The sequence below is a fragment of the Myotis lucifugus genome, unplaced genomic scaffold (genome assembly GCF_000147115.1).
Source record: "Myotis lucifugus unplaced genomic scaffold, Myoluc2.0 scaffold_22, whole genome shotgun sequence".
NCBI classification, from domain to species: Eukaryota; Metazoa; Chordata; class Mammalia; order Chiroptera; family Vespertilionidae; genus Myotis; species Myotis lucifugus.
Genome location: NW_005871070.1, coordinates 11,478,881 through 11,504,483, shown reverse-complemented (window position 1 = coordinate 11,504,483; position 25,603 = coordinate 11,478,881). Strand labels below are relative to the sequence as shown.

Below are 25,603 nucleotides of genomic sequence, written 5' to 3'. Positions count from 1 at the left end.
TCTGGACCAATTCATCATCCTTGGTGCCAACCAGCCTTCTTGGAACTGTGCCCAGAGATGGGCTCATCCCAGGTCGGCTGCCAATCCCATGCATGCCGGCGGCAGGGTGCTTCCTGCTCTCCCCATGCGAGGTGATGGGTGGCCGCACAGCGCATACAAAGAGGGACGCCGACCCCCCATGGCGCCGCACACTGCCAGGAAGCACTGCCAGGTGGCAGCAGAACCTGCTCACCCTTCTTGCTACGCCATGGACCGTTTCCTTGCTGCCTGCTGTCATCACCATCTCCTCCACACGCAGCTCTTGCCAGGTACCAGACTGTCCTCGGTGCTGTCACTGATATTTACACATGGGATGCTCATAAATGCTATAGGGTAGGGGCCCTTATTTTATCCATCTTCAGCGGAAGAATCTAAGGCACAAAGGGACTTAGGTAATTTGCCAAAGTCACACATATGTGAGCCTGCGAATGCCGGCTCCATGGTGTGTGATTTCTGACCTGTTCTCAATATTTCTGGCAAGTGAAAGCACTGTGTGCCCATTAAAATATGGCATGTTTGGAGAAATAAAGTACATTTGAAACCTTCAAAAAAAATATTTCTTCCCTAGTTTTCTTCCAAGTGACCACCTCTCCCTCACTCACTCTCTCCCACACAGGGCCCTCCTTTCCAGAGCAGACACATGACAGGTCTGGCCAATCAGCACAGCCATCCTTCTGGCTGCATGGGACCCACGGTCCAATGAGACTTCAGCTCTTCTCCCGGGAGCTGCAGCCATGAGGATACGTAAGAGGAGGGGAGCTGCAGCCATCACGCTCCCTGGGAGAAACCCGCCCCTGAGGGCCGGGCCGAGACGCGGAGAAAGAGAGTCCTGAGGACCTCACTTCTGCGCCCGGATCCCGATGTCTGAAGCCAGGCTACCCCTGGGCTTTTCAGTTTCAGGGACCAAGAATTTCCCCTTTCACATAAGCCAGTTTGAGCTAAGTTTCTGTCTTAGGCAACCGAAAAAGTCAACAAATAACAGGAGTTGGAAAAAGTAGGCTTACAGTTGTTTGTATGGAAAATAATACAATAATTAATTCATAATACAAGAGTGAACTCTTTCGTGTGCTCCAACTGTAACACGACTTTGCCCACCTGCATGGACAGGCTATGGAAACACCACCCCTTGGCTGCTCCCGAGTACCCAGCTCCCCATCTGCAGGAACGTTCAGAGCAGCATCCCCCAAACTTCCCTGCCTGTTTTCCTGGAGATGAGAGAGCCATTGCACTAGAAGGACCAGGGAGCGTGCTCTGAGGGAACTTGACAATTGTCCCATCTTCGTCTCTGCAGACAGGCCGGTAAGGACTGGTGGCTCCGTGATGCTTGGAGTTCTTAACCCCAAGTACCAGTTTCCAAGCAGAGCAACTGCAGCATGAGCTCTAGAGCGTTCATGTTGCTGTGGCAACAGAAATGCCTCTGATTTGCAGGGACGTGGTGGCAAATGACTATTTGTAAAAGGTTAGCAAGAGTCAAAGAAATCCAATGCCCTAAGGTAGCCACCACTCTGAAGGCAGCTGTCGGTTCTAAGTGGGTAAGAACAGGGCCAGTAATGGACAAAATCCATGTAGAGAATTCCAGGAGGGTGAACCAAAACCGGACAAATAAGAGAACTAGGGTGACAGCTGCCCGGTGGGTACCCTGAACGCAATTCATGACTGGGCGGTGGGAGACTGTCCATGGTGGGAAGTCCTCCTGGGAAGTTCAAGACTCACAAGTCCTCGTGCTGAGCTTCTTATCGCACATACACTGTCTGGCATAGGAACTCAGGGTTGGCTCATTAGCTTATCGATGTCACCAGTGCCTGGGGTTCCTTCCTCTCTGCCGTGCTCAGCATGTCAGCCACGCCTCCCTCACCGACCCAAAGGGGCTATCACAACCACCAGCAGGACCAGAAGGAGATGTCTTCTCTTATCAGAAAGGACAGTCTCGCCTAGAAGCCTACACAGCTTCCGCTCCACACCCCACTGAGCAGAGCTCGGTCACATGCTCATTCACTAGCTACAGACGCCCGTGGGAAAGCAAGTTGCCAGGCATCTCAGCTTCTAGCATGAAAGATGCCTGTGCCAGAGTGTGAGGGCCACAGTGGCTGCCGGGAGGCAATCAACAAGGTACCGAAACTTTACATCAACTCATACCAGCCCTAGCCAGTTTGGCTCAGTGGATAGAGTGTCAGCCTGTGGACCAAAGGGTCCTGGTTCGATTCTGGTCAAGGGCAGGTACCTGGGTTGCAAGCTCCTCCCCAGCCCAGGACGTGGTCAGGGCTCGTGCAGGAGGCAACCAATCAATGTGTTTCTCTTACATCGATGTTTCTCTCTGTCTTTCCCTCTCTTTCCCACTCTCCCTAAAAATCAATGGAAAAATATCCTCAGGAGAGGATTAACAAACAACAACAACAACAACAAAAGAACACCTCATACCAAGGGTTCTGCCATACATAACCTTATAGTATCCATACCATCATTCACTTAACATGTTCCTTAAATCAATACATCTTTGGTTTACCTTGACTTAGGTAGGAAATTTTACATCCCTATTACAAAGGCAAAACCACTACTAGATACATTTTTCCAATCCACGTTAAAATAAATTCATAACAATTAAAGCAAAAATTATTTGCCTGTTTTACCTAGAAGCATCCCTTGCCTCAGTAGTCATACTGGGGGGTGCATAGTAATGGGACAAAGTCATGTCCTCCTAGTTCCTGGGCCCTGGTATCCACGTTTCCCCAGCAAAGAGCCATCAAGTGCATGCAAGGAAGGTACTATTCCAACCACCTTTCCACAGCAGTGGGAACAGCTCGGCCCCGCCCACCACTCTCCATGCCCCGCTGTCAAGATGAGAAGGCATTTATGAAACTTTTATATAATCTTGTTAACCAATGTCACCCCAATAAATTTAATAAAAAGTTGTAAAGACATTTGGCAACATCATAGTAGGAGAACTAGCAGGCTTCCTGTATAATCACAGCCCCGTCTAAAATGTTTTCTTTTTTCCATTAAAATGAAAAATGTCCCAGAGGCTGTAAGGACCTCTACGTGCCTTGGCATGAGACCATCCCAACTTCTTTGTCTCAGGGTCCTCACTCACGATGACTGTGGACAAAGAGAGGTGACCAGTGCCCGTTACTTACATCAGAGGCTGGACCCTTGTCGGCGCCTGGGCAGGAGAACGTGACAAATTCATGGCACCGCTTGTGCACAACAAAACAGCAGACTGCAAAAGAGAAAACAAAGGGAGGAGGCGGGGAGGAGGAGAGTGGGAGGAAGAGAGGAGAGGGAGAGAGAGATGGTTAAAACCTGGCTTCACAGCAAGTAAAGGCTTTCTGGCAAAGTAACAATGCCTTTGCTTCTGCCCCTATCCTAGCTGAATTCAAACTGGGTACACGGAGGTTAGGTCTTGCAAACTAGTTAACTTTCTAAAGTAACTGGGTCCAAAAGTCACATATACTCAACATTACACTCCCTGAGCATCACTTACGTTGCCAGGTTTGGGAACAGAACGCTGTTCCTTAGATGGGGCGCCATGAGAAGTAGCTGGCTTGTGTCAGGTTCATAATGCACAAGAAACACGTATATGTAAACACTAGAATGGCACATAGAGAGGCAGGTAATAGGAAGGGCATGTGGAAACAGAATGAGCAGGAGAGGCAGCCCCCCCCCACCCCCCACCCCATCTCACCCAGGAGCAATGCCCAGTAGGTGGAAGAGTGGGAGAAATAAGCTGCGATGTTCACACTAACACATTAGTGATTTGCAACCCAATACATGCACACTTACTCTGTGTTTGAATTTGTTTGAGTTCAATGCATCAGTGCGTGGCTCTACTATTTGGGGATTGTATCACTTGGGCAAAGGGGAAGTCAGAGAATGTATACAAAATAACACAGATTTTTTTTAATTCCTATTTCCTTTGTAGTTTTGTTATTCAAATCACCTTAAACAAACTCTAGACTGTGGGTTCCTGGAGGACAGGCCCCATGTTAAAGGAAGAGCATCTTTCTTTTTTAGTTTATTCCATTTTTCAGTAAGAATTTTACATTCAATATTATTTTGCATTATTTTCAGGTGTACTGAAGGTTGCCCGAGGGGAGGGAGTTGGGGAATGGGTGTAAAAGGGGAAGGATTAAGAAATACAAATTGGTAGTTACAGAATAGTCACAGGGATGTAAAGTACAGCATAGGGAATATAGTCCATAGTGTTGTAATAACTATGTATGGTGTCAGATGGATGTGAAATTTATCTGGATGACAACTTAGTAAGTTATGTAATGTCTAATCACTGGTTGTACACCTGAGCCAATGGCGGTGTAGGTAAATGCCGGTACTCGTCACCTCCCACAACCACCTCAAAATTACAACTAAAATACAGAACAACCATCACTCAGAACCACCTGAAATCTGGCTGAATGGAAGTCCGATAACTAGAGAAGAAAGCACATCAAGACTGATAGGAAGGGTGGAGGCAAGGACCAGGCTGGTCCCACACCCACGTGTGGCATGTTTTTAATCAGGAGGGATATTGTGATGGCAAAGGCCTCCCATTAGGAGCAGCATCCCAGCCCAACAGCAGATCCTCAGCCCAGGGTTCCAAAGCTGGGAAGAGAAGTTCCCGTAACTTTGGGCTGTAAAAACCATCGGGGAGCATGGAACAGACTGATATACCTCAATGTGGGGTTGGGGTGACAAAAAGAGATAAGCCAAAGAACTTATATACTTATGTGCATCGCCCATAGACACAGGTGATAAGTTGGTGAAGTCTGGGGAGGGGGGGGCGCTGCATGGGTCTGGGGGGAAAGGCTGGGAGGAGGTGGGGAAAGCGGAAAAATAAGAGATATCTGTAATGCTATCAATAATAAAAGATACATTTTTTTAAAAACACAGCAGGGACTTTTCCTGAGTGACACAGAGATTGCTAGAGTCCCAGACAGTTCCCTCAAAGGGACTGAGCAGAAACTTACACAGTCCCACTCCCTCTGAGTTCCCAAACTGGGTGGTGGCTTTTTGGGATCAACGAACATACTTGGAGGAACTGGGTTGTCTGGCACTGGGGCAGGAACTCGGGGGAGGATTTCTCCCAGATAGGGGTACTCGCAGGGGTCATTGTTCCTATGCTGGGACCTCCCCTGTCACAGAGCTGACTGGCAGCCATATCTGAGTTTCCCTCAGTGTGGCCCATACTCCTGGCTCCCTCTGGTGATTCCCTGAGACCCCACCCCATCCAATTTGCAGCCCCACCCAAGCTGTTTGCAGCAGCTTTTCCATATGATAGCCTGTGCTGGCTCAGGCTTCAGACTTTCCTAAAACCACTCAAACAAGCAGCAGCTGGAGTCAGCATGCCCCAAAACTACCAATAAGAGGCCCAAGACCCAGCACTAGCATTAGCCTGTTTTGCTTCACAGCTAGGACTCACCTGGGAACTTCCTAGCCTAATACAAGTAGCAGCCATCTGCAGATCTCTTTGTAGCTTCTGCTGGGTGGCCCCAGGTAGTGGCTGACTTTGCACTTCCCAGGAGGCCCTACAGCCAATGCACCCAGTGGACAGCTTCAGACCATATGAGATTACAACTCTACACATCCACAGCAACACACTCAAGGGGCAGACTCAGTGAGCACCAAAGCTCCACTGAAGCAACTCCTGCTACATAGGGGTGTCTCCTGCACAGCAGGTCAATACCTCCAATTTCCAGTGACACCAAGAGCAATCAAGGCTCAACTACACAAGACTGTGCACACAGCTCACACAGGGGTGCACCTAGAGTGTCCCAGCTCAGGTGACTGGGGAGGCTGACCCACTGGGCCCTACAAGACACCTACTACACAAGGCCACTCTATCAATTCCAGAAGACATAACAGCTCTACCTAATACACAGAAACAAACACAGGGAAGCAGCCAAAGTGCAAAGACAAAGAAACATCATCTACACTAATAAAAGACAAACATGCAAATTGACCGTACCTTCACTCTGCCTTAAGCCATGCCCACCAGCCAATCAGAGCGACTATATGCAAATTAACCCAACCAAGATGGCGGCCGGCAGCCATGGAGCTGGAGCAAGAAGGAAGCTTGGTTGCCCCAGTGATGGAGGAAGCCAAGCTTCCCGCCTGCAGCGGCGGCTCTGAGCTCCACTCAAGGCAACAAAGTTTCAATTATAGAAGATAAATAAACCCCAGATACCTGCTTTCAGCCGGCCATGGCCACAGAGCTGGAGCGAGCAGGAGGCTTGGGTTGCCCCTGGCAATGGAGGAAGCCAAGCTTCCCGCCCCGCCCTGGCCGGCTCTGAGCTCCACTCAAGGCTACAAAGTTTCAATTATAGAAGGTAAATAAATCCCAGAATAAAAAAAGAAAAGAAAAAAAGGAGAGGCTGGGAGCTTCCATCACTGGGGGGCTTGGCCAGCCTGAAAACGGCCCTAAGCCCCTCACCCAGACTGGCCAGGCACCCCAGTGGGGACCCCCCCACCCTAAAGGGGGTGTGGCTAGCCTGATAACAGCCATCAGCCCCTCACCCAGGCTGGCCAAACTTCCATGGGGTAAGGGTCCCCAGTAGGGGAGGGCGGGCTTGACCAGCCTGCAAACAGCCATCAGCCCCTCACCCAGGCTGGCCAGGCACCCCAGTGGGGACCCCCACCCTGAAGGGGGTGTGACCAGCTGCAAACACCCATCAGCGCCTCACCCAGGCTGGCCAGGCACCCCAGCGGGACCCCCACCCTGATCCGGGACACCCTTCAGGGCAAACCAGCCGGTCCCCACCCGTGCACCAGGCCTCTATCCTATATAATAAAAGGGTAATATCCAAATTGACCCTAACAGCAGAACAACTGGGAATGACTGGTCACTATGACACACACTGACCACTAGGGGGCAGATGCTCAACGCAGGAGCCGTCCCCTGGTGGTCAGTGCGCTCCCACAGGGGGAGCTCTGCTCAGCCACAAGCCAGGCTGATGGCTGCCAGCACAGCGGTGGTGGCGGGAGCCTCTCCCGCCTCCTCAGCAGCGCTAAGGATGTCCGACTGCAGCTTAGGTCTGCTCCCTGCTGGTAAGTGGACATCCCCTGAGGGCTGCTGGGCTGCCAGAGGGATGTCTGACTGCCAGCTTGGGCCCGATCCCCCAGGGATCGGGCCTAAGCCAGCAGGTGGACATCCTCCGAGGGTCCCAGACTGTGAGAGGGTGCAGGCTGGGCTGAGGGACCCCTCCCTCAGCCCCCACTGCATGAATTTCATGCACTGGACCTCTAGTGTTACAAATAAAAGAAATGGAAGCAAGCAAACTGCTGGATACAGAGTTAAAAACAATGGTTCTAAGGTTACTCAAGAATCTTAATGAGAGCTTCAAGGGACTTAGTGAGACTTTCAAGGACTTTAGTGAGAATGTCAAAGATATTAAAAAAAAAAAAAAAAAAAGACCAGTCAGAAAGTAAGCATACACTAACTGAAACAAAGAATAATTTATTGGGGTTTGACAGTAGAGTAGAGGATTCCAAGAATCAAATCAACGATTTGGAATATGAGGAAGCAAAAAATAACAATCAGAAGAGCAAAAAGAAAAAAAAAACCAAAAATATGAAGATAGTGTAAGGAGCTTCTGGGTCAACTTCAAGCATTCCAACATTCACATTATGGGGGTGCCAGAAGAAGAGAGAGAGAGCAAGATATTGAAGACCTATTTGAAGAAATAATGACAGAAAACTTCCCCTACCTGGTAAAAGAAATAGACTTACAAGTCCAGGAAGCACAGAGAGTCCCAAACAAGAGGAACCCAAAGAGGCCCACACCAAGATACATCATAATTAAAATGTCAAGTGTTAAGGACAAAGAGAGAATCTTAAAAGCAGCAAGAGAAAAGCAGTTAGTTACTTACAAGGGAGTGCCCATATGACTGTCAGCTGATTTCTCAACAAAAACTTTGTGGGCCAAAAGGGAGTGGCAAGAAATATTCAAAGTGATGAACAGCAAGGACCTACAACCAAGATTATTCTACCCAGCAAAGCTATCATTTAGAATTGAAGGTCAGATAAAGAGCTTCATGGACAAGAAAAAGCTAAAGGAGTTCATCACCACCAAATCAGTCTTAGATGAAATGTTGAAGGGTATTCTTTAAGAAGAGGAAGAAGAGGAAGAAGAACAACAACAAAAATATGAACAATAAAATGGCAATTGCCCTAGCCGGTTTGGCTCGGTGGATAGAGCGTCAGCCTGCGGACTGAAGGGTCCCAGGTTCGATTCCGGTCAAGAGCATGTACCTTGGTTGCGGGTACATCCCCAGTAGGGGATGTGCAGGAGGCAGCTGATCGATGTTTCTCTCTCATTGATGTTTCTAACTCTCTATCTCTCTCCCTTCCTCTCTGTAAAAAATCAATAAAATACATTTAAAAAAAATAAATAAAAAATAAATAAAAATAAAATGGCAATAAATACATACCTGTCAACAATTAAATCTAAGTATCAAAATAAACCAACAAGAAATCTAGTGAACAAAATAAACTGATGAATAAAATAGAATCAGAGGCATGGAAACATAAAACAGACTGACAAATCTCAGAGGGAAGGGGCTAGGGGGGTGAGAAGAGATTAAGCAGAGACCTTATATGCATACATGCAATACCTATGGACACAGACAATAGGATGATGAAGGCCTGGGGTGGGTCAGGAACCTAGTGGAGGGGGGCAGTGGGGGCAGTGTGAAAAGGGACAACTCTAATACTCTCACAATAAATTTTTTTAATTATTTAAAGTAAAAAAATAAATAAATAAAAGAGCTATAAAATTAAAAACAAAACTGCAAGAGGAAAAAAGTGGGACAGAGGAGAAACTTAAATATTCAAAGAGATTTAAGAAACATAGAAACTAAATGCAATATGTGAGCTTTTGATCCTAATTAAAGGCAACAACTGGTTCAAAAACTATGAGATAATGTCAGGAAAAACTCATTTTGATGATGTGAAGGGATTATTATTACTGATATTGGGCAGAAAGAGTGAAGGGGAAAGGTTACCAACAAGGAAACAAAAATGGTTTTATCGTCAGGTTTCTCATTAGCAATTGTGAATTCTTCAATATGACAGAGCAAGCAATATCTTCAAAGGTTAAGGAAAATCCATTTTGAACCTACAAAACATTAAAGTAAAAGTACAAAAGAAAGACATTTCCAGAGCACAAGAACTTAGAATTTTTACTTCCTACAAAGGAAGTATGAGAGAGAGAGAGAGAGAGAGAGAGAGAGAGAGAGAATGTTTGTATTTTTTAAGTGAATAAAGGAGGTATAAGAAATAGTGGTGAGTGAACAAAAAGCTCCAGGAGCGAGGAGGGGGCTGGGTCCTGCGGGGCTGGGTGGAAGGGCTCTGGAATATGCTGAGACCCCTGTCTTCCTCCCCAGGAGGTCACACGTACTAAGAGAGGCCACATGGGACATTACAAGTTTGAATATGTGTGTCAACAATTGAGAATAAGAATAGAAAGATTATGTGTAACTTGCAGATTAAAAGATAAAACTGGACAAAGAAAACAATCCAACTACACTTCCAAAGAGCCCCATCCGCCCCAAGTTCATATAAATATCACTCTTTGTTGTTGTTTTTTACTTTTATGTGGCATCACTTGCATTTTAAGCTCTTTAATCCTCTGGAATTTCCTGGTATCAGATGTGGCATGGGAATCTAATTTGCCGTATTTTTCCAAATGGTAATCAGTTGTCCCAGCATCTTTTATTGAATAATTCGTCCCTTCCTCACTGACTTCAGACGCCAACTTTACTGGATGCTAAGTAATTCTGCACACTGGAGTCTGCCTCTGGCCTTCCGCTCTGTCCCCCTGGTCTGTCCTGTGATACAGCAATGTAAGTTCTAATTACAGTAGCTTTGTAATGTATTAATCCAGGCAGGGCGATCCTCCCTCATTATCCTTACTTTCAACATTTCCTACATTACTGCTCGGTATGAACTCTGGAATCAGATGACCAAACTTTTAAAAATACCAATGGTTATGTTTACAAATAGAAAAGCAATGAGTTGGCAGTATTGTATGTTTATTTTGTAAGCATCTTTAAACTTGTAATAGTTTTTCTGAGCCCTCAGTTTCCTTTGAGTTTTCCAGGTAGAGAATCATATTATTCCACATAATGTTCTTTTCCTTTCTGATAGAAGTGCCTCTTTTTTCCTTTGCCATATTTTACACCTAGAACTTTCTGAGCAGCATGGAATAGAGGGGACAACAGCAGGAAGTCCCGCCTGTTTGAGTCTCCGCCAGCTCCACCTGTTCATCACTGTCTCTCAAACTGGCTTTTGGAATTCATATTTTTCCTTGGAAACTGTCCATAGCGTCTTCCATTGTATTGTTAGTTTCTCTTTTTATTTTCTCCCAGGTTTGGCTTCTTTGTTGTCTATTTTATTATCCTATCATTTTAAGGAAGCAAATCAAGTCTGTATTTTTCAATGCTACTGGTTTTTTTCCTACTTTATCAATTGCTACTTTTACTTTTATTTCTACTGCTTATTATCTTTGTCCTACTTCTTTTATTTGTATTCCTTGTGTTATTTATTGGTTAGGAATGTTTTAAGTTTCTAAGTGGTCTATTATGGTTTTCTTTTCTTCCTTGGCACAGAACTACTCATGAAAGTTGTTACGGGCCCGCAACGCTACCCTCATTTATCAGAAGTTGCTTTAGTCTAAACCTTTCTTCAAAATATCAACTATGATTTTATTCATCCTTCCTCTCTGTGAGGGAGGGAAGGGGGCTCGTCTCTAGCTACCCAGTGTCTACCACAACTCTTAGATATAACTGATACGTGGTAAATAAATGTTTGGTGAATGAATGAACGAAAAAATGAATGGTATGAGCCATAGAAAAGGAAGAAAACCCGACCAACTTCACGGCAGATGTATCCCTGGATGGCCGTCCACCTTCCAACACCATGGACAGGGTGGCCGCACACGCGCCACTGACCAGGCAGCCGCCCCGTAGCCGGCAGCTGCAGAGATAAACCACTCGGCCCACCGGTGGGATCAATGGCCCAGTGACCTGACTCCACCAGCACACGCTGCAGAGAAGCTGGGCACAGACCTGGGAAAGACAATGAGCTTCTGGTGCAGGTACCGCCTCTACGCGATGTGCTTCTGAGAAGCTGTGCAGATCACATTTCCCATTAACCAGAACGCTTTAAAGAGAAGCAGTGCGGCTGGCTATTTAAAGAAACAAACCAAACCTTTCCTGATACAAATAAACACCCCCTCATTTCTGTTTGGCAAATTCAGGGAAAGACCAGCTTTTCTTAAATAAGAGGCAACATTTACTGAGCTGCTGAAACCTGTGCCAGGTCGTCCTCGTAACAGACACTGGCAGGAGCCCAGGATTCCTGGAGGCCCTGGTTCACGTGGCAAGTGCTTGCTCTGCAGAGCGGAAGCTCGCAGCCCACCTCTCCTCCAGCCTGCCGTGCCTTCCCGGACTGCACACGGGGTCTCCGGCTCAAACGCCTGGGGTTCCGCTGGGAGAACACACGTGCGACTTGTGTAAACGGGAAATTGCTACTCAGCTCCGCAGAGAATGAGACCCACGTCCCAAGCTCCATCCACCTGCACCTCCCTTTTTCAGTGTAAGGTGAGGCACAGGCCAGCGTGGCAGGTAAAACAGTGCCTCCCCCACCTCACCGGAGATGCCCATCCTCACCCCGGGAACGTGTGACCAGGGGTGACTATGGTACCTCGCGTGGCAGAATGGACTTCGCAGGTGTGATCCAATTAAGGACCTTGAGATGGGGGTCATCCTGGACCATCTGTGGGCCCAGAGGAATCACAGGATCCTGTCCGAGGGAGGCGGAGTGGGAGGAGGAGGTTTGCAGCGGAGGCTGAGGTGCTGCATTGCTGGAGAGGACGGATGGGGGCGGGCTCCAGAAGCCGGAGCGGCCTCGGGAAGGAAGGCATCCCTGCTGACTCCTTGATTTTAGCCCCATTTCAGACCGCTGGCCTCCGGGACGGTGAGATCAGGCATCTTGTCATTGGAAGCCACTCGGCCGTGGGCAGTGGTTACAGCCGCCCTCGGAACCGAATGCACCAGCCGAGGAGCAGGAGCACCTGCATGGCCCCGACGCAGAAAACCACAGTCACGAGTCTTGGGGAGCATCTGCCCCAAGAAAGCACAGGGACCCCAACTCACACCACCCTGCACCCCACCCCCAAATCCCACCCACCACCTTCACGTAGCCACCGCAGTCCAGAAAAGACTGTCAAGCCATCAAAATTCTATTTTTCTTTTGTTTTTAGAGTTGATCCACCTCTTTTACCCTGTCCTCACTGGGGTCTTAGTGGAAAACCGACATCTCTGGGAAACCATCTTTGCCCCTAAATCCACATCAACCTGAGAGGGGACTTCAGCGCTGGCTCCAGGTTCCTGGGTGGAGGGCAAGGAAGGCCCTGAGGATGCCCCTCCCCCTGCCTCTAGGGCCCAGCAGGCCCGCCCCTGGGGTCAGATGGGCCGGGTCTGAACCACCCAAGTCCTTCGCCTCTCGGATTCTGTTTCCTCCTCCACAGTGGGAGTAACAAAGCTCACACAGACAGCACATGCCAAGTGCTCGGGCGTGCGCCTGCGCAGGGGCCACATGCAAATCCAGCCTTGCGGTGTCTGGGGGGGACCCTTTCCGCTCCCAGTGCAGAGTTGACTCAGTGTCCACGCTCAGGCGGCGCTTCCCCAAGCGCTTTCCCGAACCATCTCCATGACCAAGGCTGAAAGGCCTGGTCACCATTTCCACCCTGACTCCCGTGGCCATGCCACCTGACTGCCAAGGGCTCTCCCATCCCTGCTTCACCTGAGCGCACGGCGCCTGAGGAGGGACCTGGGGAGGGGTACGGGGGCACGGACAGGGCCGCTGATGCTCAGAGAGCAGCGTCTGCCTGAGGCGTCCGGGCAGTCGGCGCAGCCTCCATGTGGGAAGCAGGCGTGTCTCCCACAGCTCTCAGCTTCCACAGTGCCCTTCACCGTCCAGCTCGCTGCCCCGAAGAAAGCTCCCTGCTTCCCTCGCCCCACCACCAGGTGGTGGCTAAGCTCCCACGGATTCGTCCTTTACCAACATCTTTCACGCCGTCTCCCCTGAGCCCCTCGCCCCACTCATTCCTCCCTGGCTGCCTCGGCACCTCAGACATGGGGTCTTGCACTAAAGCCTCATCCCACCTCCCTTCCGCCTGTGACCGTGGTCTCATCTCTAGGAAGCAAAGTGAAGATGGACGGCCAGCGTCACATGAGCGTCATGAGAGCTATGTCGTGTGTGAATGCACAGCAGCAGCAGGGCACAAAGTCAGCCCCCAACGAAGGCTCGCTCACTCCCCCCCAGGGGTGCGTGGCCCAGCTCTGCAGCCGAGCTGCCTTGTGAGCTCTGTGACCTTGAATGAGCCTGCTGATGCGCTGGTCTCAGTGCCCTAGTCTGTGAAACAGAAGTAATAACAGGACTTTTCTCATAGGGTTGTCATGAGGTTTAAATGGGCTGATCTTCGCACAGTGTGTGGACACAGTAGTCCTACTGAGTGCTAGGTTCAGTCCATGTTATCCCTGCCTCTTCCCTGCACTCCAGGCGGCCTGCACACTCCCTCTGGAAGCAGTGTTGGTGCTGCTTCCTGCTCCAACAGTCACCGCTGCCTGCTCCCAGCGGCACCGTCCAGTGTGGCTGCCACCAGCTACATGGGGCTACGTCAATCAAACTAATTAAATAAGACTTAAACTTGGCTCCTCATTCACACTAGCCTCGTGGCGAGTGCTTCATAGTCACATGTAGCTAGAGACCACCATGGACCCGGGTCATAGGAAGGCTGTTGGACAGCTCTGGCTAAAGAACCAAGTTCAAGCCTGTGGCCTGGCACCCACACCAGCACAGCCCCCGTCTCACTCCACGGCCCCTCGCCTGCCAGGCGGGATCCGTCCCCTTCTACAACGTGTTTTACTCATTCCCTGGTGTGTGGATTTGTTCCAGAAACATGGGAACGCCAACAAGGGAATGGTCATATGCAGAACACATAGGAAATGCAAGGCAGAGGAGCCCCGTCTCCAACGAGCAGACCGACGGCCAGAGGGGAGTAAAACAGCACGTTCCATAGGCTGAGCCAACTGAGCAGCCCGCCTCGTCCCGCCTCCCTCACGCCTGTGACCGTGAGGCAGCCTGGGGTGGCGCGGCCCGGAGGGTGCAGCTGGGCCCACTGAGCACATGCCTGTCCCAGGGACACTCGCCCATCCAACAGTAACCCTGGGGTCACGGTCCTGTGGCCGGACAGGACTTTTTACAGCTCTGTGCAGGCCATGCAGAGACACCTGAGCCGCACCCACTTAGAAGCGGGGTGTTAGGGGGACATCCTGGCTACATAGGATCTCCGAACTAAAACCCAGCCTCAGAATGGGGACAGGCCACCTACTTCACACACATGGCTGTGAAGAGAAACCAGATTAACATGCCTGCCTCATATCTAATTCTTAATAAAAATATGAATGAATGTATTAGCAATGAATGAATGAATGAATGAATGAATGAATGAGTGGCCTCTCTTGTCACCCCGCACTCAGAAATCACTCACCCTGGCTGGCTCAAGGGAAAGGTCGAGCTGTGTGAGCACAGGTCATGCACAGCCCGCGTGGCTGGCTTTGAGTGTGAGAATTTCTTTCTAAAACAGTGTCCCATGCTTACAGCTTAACATTCAAACATCGCAGAGGAGTGTCCAGTTGAGAATCACTGCTCTGCTCCATTAGTGCAGGAGACTATTCTCTCCGGTGTCTACCAGATCCTTCACAGATGAGAACATCGGTGTGAATCTGTGTGTGTGTGTGTGTGTGTGTGTGTGTGTGTGTGTGTGTGTGTACATCCTCTATTTTCTTTTTGGGTTTTATCTGTGTCCCATATGACACAACTCTGCACCACTGGTTCCCAGCCAGGCTGGCGAGGGAAGCTGAGGTCAGGAGCACTTAAAGGCTCCCCGGTGATCACATGTTGAGGAGCCTGCTATCTGCATGCTTTCCCCAAACTGACGCAGCCAGGCCCACTCCACCCCAGCACCCCGAGAACCACCGCCCATGCCCCCACAGCTGCAGCCTCCAGGGTCTGCAGTCCTCCCGCAGGAGAGGAGGGAGAGAGCGAACTTCATTTGTTATCAACAGCCGAGCTCTAGGGAGGGAATCAAAAGCAATAACCTTGAGGGGTCAAGCAACCACAGGAATGTTTTTGTTCAGAAAGTCCCCAAGTTTATTTAATTAAGCAAGATAAGCGGTGGAGCCAAGCAGAGGTGAAGAAGTCCTCAGAAGTCAATAAACCCGTGAGAAGAAAGGCGCCTGCCACCACCACCTTCTGCTACACCAACCCTGGGAGGCAGCGCGGGCAGGACAGCCGCTGGGGACACCCTGCTGGCTCGGGGAGCACATGGGGACTGCCCTTGACCCGTGGCTTCCCGCTTTCAATCAGGGCCCAATGTGGGGGCAGCAGGATATAATGACCAGCCTAAGAGGAAACACCAACAGCCCTTCATTCACCAGCCATATCAGCCACACCCAGACGCAAAGCGGGGGCCAGAAGAAGACCGAGCCCTGAAACCAAGTGGGGACATCTCTCCTTTCTGCCTGAGCAGCATCCATCCTTTGTGCTTCTGCTTTGGGGGTCACCCTCTCTGAGCCCCAGTTCCTGTGAGCCAGCTAAGGCCGCCCTCGCCCCGCCCGCCCCCGGCTCCCCTGACATAAAACCCAGGCTGCACTGTATGTTTAGGGTGGGCGTGTGGTCAGGGGCTTGTGCCAGAATCATCAGGAAAGAGGCCACCCTTCCCGGTAGTGTTGCTAAGCTGCCAGGGAAGTGAGTCTGCCAGCTTCTTTTTCACGAAGGAAAGGCTTTTCTGAGAATGAAGCCAGCAGAGAAAAGCAGAGCGAAGAGATGTCCAACGACCACATCCGAGCACCTGACCCCACCAGGCCTTGGGGAGACCCCCGCAACTTTTCTACGAGCCCACAGATCCCTCTTTAAGTAAACCAACTGAATGAAGTGTTTGTTTCTTGAGACCCAAGACTTCTGACTCATACACCAAAGGTTAGAAGCTGGAGAGTGGGCAGTGAGGGCCCTGTTTCCTCCTGTGCTTCATGTGTTCCTATAAATAAACCTCTCTCCTTTTTCTAACAGGGCTCTGGTAGTAAGAGCACTCAATCCGATCAGCGCCGGGGAACGGGAAAGCTGGGATGCAGGGCCTCACACCTCCTCAATCCCAGACTCACAGCCTCGAAGACTCACAGCTCATCCAGGCTTCGCTCGGTAAGAGAAAGCCAGGAGCTAGACCTGAAGGCCTCCTGACCCTCGGGCACCTGTGATTGGGCTTCTGTTCAAGAGATGGCGCATCCACCTTGCCAATGAGTTAGTAGAGCTTCACACCACCTGCCATTCCCAGCTCCTGCTCTTGCTCGTGAAGATGGGGCCACACAGCACAAGGCCAAGTCCTTTCTTGACATGACAACGAGTTCTATCTACCAACTTGTGCTTCTGAAGCTAGGTGGCGTGAAGCCCAGAGACAAATTCATGCCGATCTCAGTCCCCCCACTCATTCTAAAAAGCAAATAGAGAAGGCTTAGTCCTCCGGCAGGCCCACAACTCTGCAAGGACAGGTGGCCTGCTATGTGATTACAGGGCATCTGCTGGTTGTGCTGGCCCACCCACACCCCTTCTTCTGGTAACTGGCATGCTGATTCTCCTTTGGGAAACCAGCCTTCCTCCACCCTATGCAGTCCTGGTGGGGCTGTCAGTCAAGGTGCGCAGGTCTTCCCTGGCTGAGGGGTGGCCATGTGATCCAAAATCAGCCAATCACACTTTTTCTCCTGTGAATTTGCTTCTTGAATCAATGGTGTCCCCATGGGAAGGTGGCCCATTAGTTCCTGCCACTCAATCTAAGAGCTACTCTGGACCTTGCACTTTCTAAGGCCTGGCATTGCATGAACAGAACCCTGCACACTTCCCATTGATTTTATAAGACAACTAGACTCAATTTCCGTTGCTTACAAGAACCTAACAACTTTAGACAATTTAAAGACATCTGATCTCCGAAGCTGATGCAAACGTCCTTCCCACCACATCCCTGAGAGTCACCAAGCTTCTCACTGCCCACTCCACCTCCTCAAACAATCTAATGTTAGAAAGTTCTTCAGGCTGCACAGGTCGGCTTCCTCGTGCCTCCCCGTGCCTCCGTGCCTCTGGGATCCTGCCCTCTGGGCGCCTCCTTCCTTTCCCTGGCTCCTCCTCCTGCTCCCTCCACCCTTGCCTATTGGAATTCCTCAGACTCTGTCCCAGGTGCTGATCTCTACCCTGTGGACTCTCCTCAGGCCATCTCGTCAACCCACAAGGCTTCGCACTCCGTTCATGCTGGTGACTCCCACATCTGTTCCTCTCCCCTGAGCCCCATGCCCATCCAGCCACCTCCTACCTCAGCACCACCATTTGGACATCAAACTGACCCAAGTCCATGTTCTTCTGTTTCACTTCTCAGGATGAGTCGGCATCACTCTCCCTGGGAGCCCCCAACTCCTCCCTCACCACCACGCCTCACTTCTAATTGCCAGTCCTGTCAAAGCCAACCCCAAATGATCACTCAGAACCAGCCAACTGCCCTCAGTAAAAAGGCAGCCACAATGCCCTAGCTGGTTTGGTTCAGTGGATAGAGTGTTGGACCACGGACTGAAGGGTCCCGGGTTTGATTCTGGTCAAGGGCATGCACGATTCCTGGCCCTGGTCAGGGTGCATGTCTCTCTCACATCAATGTTTCTCTCCCCCCCCCCTTCCACTCTCTCTAAAAATCAACGTAAAAATCCTCCAGTGAGGATTAACAAAAAACACAAAAACCCACAGCCACTGCTGTGTTCCCTGAACTCGTTTACCTGACTCTTACCGTCCCTCAGATCTCAGACTAAATGGCACTTCAGAGTCTTCCCTGACCCTCTAGCCCAGGTAGACCAGGCGCATCCCTTGGCCTTCACCTTTCCAAGCCCCTTTATTTTTTTCAATAGTAAAATGTGGATAAAAAGAGTTTCTAACTGAGCAACCTAGGTGTCCATCACTAGATGAATAAATAAAGAAAGTGTGGTACGTATATGGAATGTTATGGAATATTATGCAGCAATAAAAAAGATTGAAACCGCCGAAACCGGTTTGGCTCAGTGGATAGAGCGTCGGCCTGCGGACTGAAAGGTCCCAGGTTCGATTCCGGTCAAGGGCATGTACCTGGGTTGCGGGCACATCCCCAGTGGGAGATGTGCAGGAGGTGGATAAAAAGAGTTTCTAACTGAGCAACCTAGGTGTCCATCACTAGATGAATAAATAAAGAAGGTGTGGTACGTATATGTATTTTAAAAAAAAAATAAAAAAAATAAAAAAGACTGAAACCTTGCCAGCTGCAAAAACATAGATGGATCTAGAGGTCATTATGCTCCATGAAATAGGCAGAGAAAAACAAATTCCAAATGATTTCACATATATGTGGAATCTAAAAACAATACAAAACAAAAACAGACTCATAAAAACAGAGGCCCAAAGGATGGTTACCAGAGGGAGGGGGTGAGAGGAGAAATGAAAAGGAGAGGGTGGGGATATAGTCAATAATCCTATATAATAAAAGGCTAATATGAAAGTCAACCAAAAGGCAGAACGACAGGTCACTATGACACGCACTGACCACCAAGGGGCAGACGCTCAACACAGGAGCTTCCCCCTGGTGGTCAGTGCGCTCCCACAGGGGGACCGCTGCTCAACCAGAAGCCAGGCTCACAGATAGCGAGTGCAGTGGCGGTGGAGCGGGCCTAAGCCGTCAGTCGGACATCCCCTGAGGGATCCCGGACTGCGAAAGGGTGCAGGCCGGGCTGAGGGACCACTCCCCCCACCCCGAGTGCACGAATTTTGTGCACCAGGCCTCTAGTATTGTAATAAGTTCGCATGGTGACACATGATCACTGGGATTAGTGGGGCAATCACATTGTAAGGCATAAAAGGGTCAAATCACTATACAACTGAAACTAATATAACCAATTTTAAGACTGTATACCAACTGTATTTAAATTTTTTTAAAATTTAGAAAAAGTTCCTACTCATAGAGTTGCTGAGAGATTAAATGCAACAACATATTAAACACTTTAACAGAAAAATAAGCCTAACACAATAACTGGCACAAAGTATGTTCATCAGAAATATAGCTATCACTTTTGTTCTTGTTATTACTAATAATAATAGCTTTCATCCCCCGACTGTTACCTCCACTAGGCAGCAGAACCGCAGGCTCTGGTCACTCCCACATCCCTAGCATGGCACAGAACAGATCTCAGGGCCCTCCCCTGACTGAGGACACAGCCTCCTCGCCATCACCCCGGTGCCCGGAGGCGCAGAACAGTCAGCAAAACGTCCTCATGCTGAGAGGTGCCACTTGCTTTCTTTTTTATTTGACTAAGTCAATTGAGGGTAGAAAATTTAAGTACAGAAAGAAATTGGGAGGAAATACATAAAATGTTGACAGCGGCAATAGTTATCTCTGATTACAAGAGCGTCAGGGTTTTGTTGTTCTTCTGTAATTCTGTATTTCCCTAATATTCTAAAATAACAAAGCAAACTGTCAGCTCACCAGGCATAATTTAATACAAGAAAACGTACCATTTTGGATGTACAGTTCGATGAGTTTTGACAGATGTATTACACCCGTGTGATTACCACCACAATCAAGACATGGGCCCTCTCACCACCCCAGTTCTCTTGTGCCTTTTTACAATTAATCCCCTCACCCCACCCCAGCCCTGGGCAGCCACCAATCTGCTCCCTGTTACTCTAGACTAATGGAACCATACCATGTATATTTTGTCTGCCTTCTTTCACTCAGAATAATGTTTTAATTATTGATTGCAGTTGCCAGTATCAGTAGTTAGTTTTTATATATGGTTATCCTAAGTTTGTTTATCCATTCATATATTGATCAACATTTGGGTTTTTTCCCAGGTTTCTGGCTATTAAAATAAAACTGCTATGAACATTTATTTATATGTCTTTGTGTGGGCGTGTAATTTAACTTATGTTGCTAAATACCTAGAAGCAAAATGGCTATGTCATACGTTAACTCTGTGTTTATCTTTAAAAAAAAAAAAAAAACTGCCACTGTTTTCCAGAATGCTTGTGCCACTTTATTTTTTTAGAACGAAAACAATCCAATACATTATTTTAATGGGTTCATATGTCTTTTCGGAGTCTCAGCAGGAAATGGAATTCACCCTGGATGTTCAATTAAAGACACTGACAACTAACAACCATAGGAAACTGTTACCACACCTAGGACTACGGTTTAATCCTGTGAAATAATGTCAGAAAAGCCCAGAGAGCTGGAACCAAGGGAGAGGGCCGCCTGCCAGGAGCTGCCACTGTGAGGGGCCAGCGGTGGAGGAGGGAGCGGAAGGTGGAAATACTCTAACACCTCTCTCCTCCTGCCCTCTGGGCTCCCACTGCTCAGCCAGCAGGGATCCACCTCCGGGCAGAGGCCAGGGCTGAGAAGGGTGGAGAAGGGTGGTCCCAGGCAAGGCATGGGATAGGGAATAGACGCCCTCTGTCCTCAGAGGAGGGGAGAAAAAGAACAAGGAGGAGATTAGCAATGTTCCCAGAGTCAACACTCAAACCAACCTGAGTCTCAGGTGATGGAACCATTACTGCTACTACTACAAGTACAACAATAACCACAACTATGATTGCTCTACTTCTAATACCACCGACTCAACAGCAGTGGCAAATACCTTATTGGGTGCTTGCTACAGGGGTCCCCCTTATCCGAGGGGACAGGTTCCAAGACCCCCAGGAGATGCCTAAACCATCTGCTTTCCACAAGTTCACATTACGCCACTTGCTTCTACAAAAGACCTATATTATGCCCTGGCTGGTTTGTCTCAGTGGATAGTGTTGGCCTACGGACTGAAGGATCCCGGGTTCGATTCCAGTCAAGGGCATGTACCTCAGTTGCAGGCTCAATCCCCGCCCCCCGTCGGGGGGCATGCAGGAGGCAACCAATCAGTGTGTCTCTCTCACATCGATGTTTCTCTCTCCTCCACCCTTCCACTCTCTAAAAATCAATAGAAAAATACGTTCAGGTGAGGATTAACAAAAACAACAACAAACTAACAACAAAAAGACCTATATTATACAGTAATGACTTTTTGGGTAAAAAGCGAAAGTCCTGTTTGGATCTCTTTGGGCAAAGTCACCTTTAGGAAGCAGGGATCTGCTCACTCGGGGCCATTCTGGCTGCAGAACGGCGTCGCAGGAGAGGGGGGAGCCCCGCTTGCTGTGCTCCTCCTCCTCACACCCTCTCCCTCACAGCTTGTCTGGGAGGCATCACCACCCCTGCACGTCGGGGCCATTACTAAGTAAAAGAAGGGCCACTGGAACACAAGCACTGTGACCCCAGGACAGTCGATCTGATGGCTGAGGCAGCCACTGGTGACTCACATCCCGGTGGACGGAGAGGGACTTGCGAGATCTCGTCACACCGCTCAGAACGGTGCGTAAGTTAAACCTACCAATTGTTTATTTCTGTAATTTTCCGTGTAATACTTTCAGACCACAGTACACTGGGCGACTGACACTGCAGGATAATCCAAGCACGTGCTAAGTGTGTCCAGGATTATCTCATGCAACCCTCACAACAACCGTAGAAAGGAAGTCTATTCTTCTCCCCATTTTATGTCTAAGAGAAGCTGAGACCTTTAGAGGCTCAGAACACCTGCCCAAGGGACTCCGAGGTTGGTCAGCCCTAACCACTCCCCACGATGCTCCCTCAGGAGGTTGGAAGGCTGGGCACCAATGGCCAGTGCTCCCCCACGTGGGGAGGACGGGCATTCCCGCCTCCGTCTCCTCGTTCATTTGTGAAATAATGATGGCCCGCCTTGGGACCACTGGGAGAACTGAACACAACAGAGCGGCCAGTGGACACTGATTTTGAGCCCCGGGGGTCTTATCACACCAGGATCGCTAGCCTTGCAAGGACCACAACAGTTCCTGCCCGACAAGGAACGGGTGGCTCAGAAAGACTCCCGAGCCTTAAAGCACCTGCCAAAGATCAGAGGGCTAGCAAGAGGCAGCGGAGGGATCTGACCCCAGGCTACCTGCCTCCAAAGGCACACTCTGCCCTTCAGGGGAGAACAGGAAGGGTGACACACGTACAAAGGCGAGGGTTTGGCGCCCTCGTTCCCAGGCCCACATTTTTGCAAACATGCAGTTTGGCTCCAGTGAGTGGCTTCCGTCAGCAGCAAAGCCGCCAGTTCCTGGGACCAGCTCCCAGGACCAGCTCTGTGGTGCTTCCCTCCTTCGCCCAGTGCTTCCGCCTGCAGAGCCCAGAGCCCAGGTGCTGCCCGGGGGCAACCACCTGCTCAACGCCTGGCGTCCTTACTGGCCTTGTAGACTGTATAGGTGGGTACTAAGAGGTGCTTCTGCCCTTTGGTGCCTTCTCAGAGCCAACTTAACCTGTGGCACCTCTACTGATTTCCCAGGAGAGCCACCAGGTCTAAATGCAGACACACAGCCGCCTCCAGTCCCGAAAGGCAGCGTTCTTGCCACGTCCTCATCCCTGTCCCTCGAGCACTCAGCCCCGTGCGCGCTGAAACCCCTCTGCTTTGTGCTCTGCGCCAGGCCCCGATGTTTCCTGCTGGCGCTGACTCGGTGGGGAAGGCACATGTGAGCCACGAGGCTTCAAAAATAGCCTGGAACTTTTCAAGGAAGGGCCCGCAGTGGGATGACAGGCAAGCTATTCTGCATAACAAAGGCCTGTGTCCCCAGAGGCAGGCACAAGCCCACCCTTCCCCACGTACACACATACACCCATCAATCATGCCTGAAATATCCTCCCTGTGGGCGGACGAGAAGATAATGCTGTGATCAATGAAGCTCCGAGCGCTGGTGGGGTGGACTCCACCCGGGGAGGGAGGGGAGGATTTTCTACCGCCAACAGGTCAGTTTTGCTTGGAGTTAACCCACTGAGGTAATAAATGATGATGAAGAAAAAGGAAGAGGAGGAAGCGGAGAAGGCCGTGGAAACAACAATAGCTGGCATCTATTGATGGCAACAGCAACAACAGCCTACTATGTGCCCGGTATTGTTCTAAGCTCTTCACATAGATCAACTCATTTAATGCTCACAGCCATGAGGTGGGAATCACTAATATCCCCACTTTTCAGATGAGAAAAACGAGGCCTGAGAAGTTAAGTAACCAACAGCCTCTGCTCTTACTACTGTACCTCCACCTCATACTCCCCACAAAGAGCACTTATCCCGGCCGCACTGCAGGGCAGGGAGGGCGGTCTCTCGTCCTAAAACTGTCTGGGGAGACAATGCAGGGAACAGCTTTCTTTCAGGTCCCAGGAACGACTTGAGACCCCCAGAGCCTCAGCATCACGGACCTACTACTTACCAGGCACATCCCTGAGTGAGCAGCGTGACCGCCAATAACCTGCTGAGGTAGCGGCCTATTATCCTCTCCTTCCAAGATAAAGACTGTCCGTGCGCTGCCTGTCCCCGTCTCCCCCCAGGGCCCACTCCGCCTGCCTGCTGGGATCTGACCCCGGAAGCCACCCTGCGGATTCATCTGGGGCATCTGCCCCCCTTCCTCCTCGCCTCCATGTTGCCTTTGGGAGCAGCGGCCTCCCTCCAGACCACGTTCCTGCCAGCAGGCCCTCTTCCTGAGCTCCCCCCTTTCCTCTACCTGCTCCTTCCTCCTGGAGCTGCTAAGTAACACCTCCGTCAGCTTCCTTCACTGAAGCCTCCCAGCGAGAGTTTCCTGCTGGGATCCTGACAGATAGATCACATATTCCCAGGAATCTCACCACCCACTCTCCCAGAGCCTCCTGCTGCTAGGAATTGCTCCTGCTAGTGTCCTAAATGTCTTTCCCCCAGTTCTAGTCCCAATCCTTCCCACACAGGCTTTCCCTCAGTCCCCCAAGTTCACATACTCGGGTAACAAAGCTATTCATTCTCTGCTTCAAAGCCGGCTTCCCAGCCCACCGCCCACAGCACTTCTCCACGTCAGGCCACCACCCTATCCCCCAGCAGGGACTATAGGAAGCTACTTGGTCCTCCTGGGGACTGGGAACCAGCCACGGCTGCTGTCCAAGGAAGGGTGAGGGAAGGGACATTGGCACCCACGGCCTGCAGCCTGCCCTGTGGGCAGCAAAAGCCAGGAGACCCTCAGGCAGGGAGGGAGGCAGCACCCTCTGCGCCCACCACCTTGGCCTGGCACCAGCTGCTGGCTTGCAGGGCAGACATCTCCTCCCAGGGCTGCTCCAGGAGCCTGTGGCAGCGGGGGCTGCAAACCAGTGGCCACATTGTGCTTCTTCTTTTTTTAAAAAATATATTTTTATTGATTTCAGAGAGGAAGGGAGAGGGAGAGAGAAACATCAATGATGAGAGAGAATCATTGGTTGGCTGCCTCCTGCACGCCCCCTCCTGGGGATCGAGCCCGTAACCCGGGCATGTCCCCTTGACCGGAATCAAACCTGGGACCCTTCAGTCCGCAGGCCGATGCTCTCTCCACTGAGCCAAACCGGCTAGGGCCGCACTGTGCTTTTTAAAACAATGTGAAACCATTGGCAGTACTTAAGGTAGGAGAGTTCGTGGTTTTTCAAAGTCCAAGTTTCTGGCTTTCCTTTCCCAAATTCAGAAGTTATAGCAACAATGGGTACATAGTGTCCCGTGGTGTCAGAGCAATTGGACCCGAGTTCACCACTAAAATGTCAACTCCAAGAGGGCAGGCATTTATCACTTCCCTGCACTGCTGTGTCCTGTGTCTGAACAGCACTTGGCTCCTAAAAGGTACTCAATGAATACATGTGAATAAGCGAGCAATCACTTCCCCTTTCAGATGAGCTTGCATTCTCCATTGCAAAGCAATCCCCTGGCTCAACTCACTCACCCAACCTCCTTGCCTGGCCCTGCAGACGGTTGGGTTTGAGACGCCCCAACTTATAGTGTGGGGTTTAAAGGCAGGCAAGGCACAGCCCCTGCTCATCAGAAGTGAAAGATTAGAGGAGAGAATAATAACAACGACAACAGTAATAATCACATGTAGAGCAGGTAGTGTGCTCTGTGTTCTCCATGCTGGTCCTTTGATCTCACCACAGCCTGTGGGAGGTCCTGGGCAGGAGAGGGAGGTGGGGCACAGGCCTGGGCAGGAGAGGAAGGTGGGGCACAGGCCTGGGCAGGAGAAGGTGAGGGACAGGCCTGGGCAGGAGAGGAAGGTGGGGCACAGGCCTGGGCAGGAGAGGAAGGTGAAGGACAGGCCTGGGCAGGAGAGGGAGGTGGGGCACAGGCCTGGGCAGGAGAAGAAGGTGGGGCACAGGCCTGGGCAGGAGAGGAAGGTAAAGGACAGGCCTGGGCAGGAGAGGAAGGTGAGGGACAGGCCTGGGCAGGAGAGGAAGGTGAGGGACAGGCCTGGGCAGGAGAACAGGGTGAGGGACAGGGAGAGAGCAACTTGTCCGAGGGGCAGGGAGAAAGCAACTTGTCCGAGTCTGCATGGCACAGGTGGGGGCAGGCAGGATTCCAATGCAGGCCGTCTGCCCCACACGTATAACA

General features: G+C 50.3%; 1 protein-coding gene across 1 annotated transcript in view; it reads right to left on the bottom strand.

Annotated features, from left to right (window-relative positions):
* The window catches only part of LOC111825343 (protein kinase C beta type-like), a 170,404-nt gene that overhangs the window by 23,206 nt on the left and 121,595 nt on the right, over nt 1-25,603 (bottom strand). Inside the window, exon 3 of the mRNA XM_023751478.1 lies at nt 3,171-3,253. Coding sequence (XP_023607246.1) covers nt 3,171-3,253 — 83 coding nt within the window. The remainder of the gene's footprint in view (nt 1-3,170; nt 3,254-25,603) is intronic.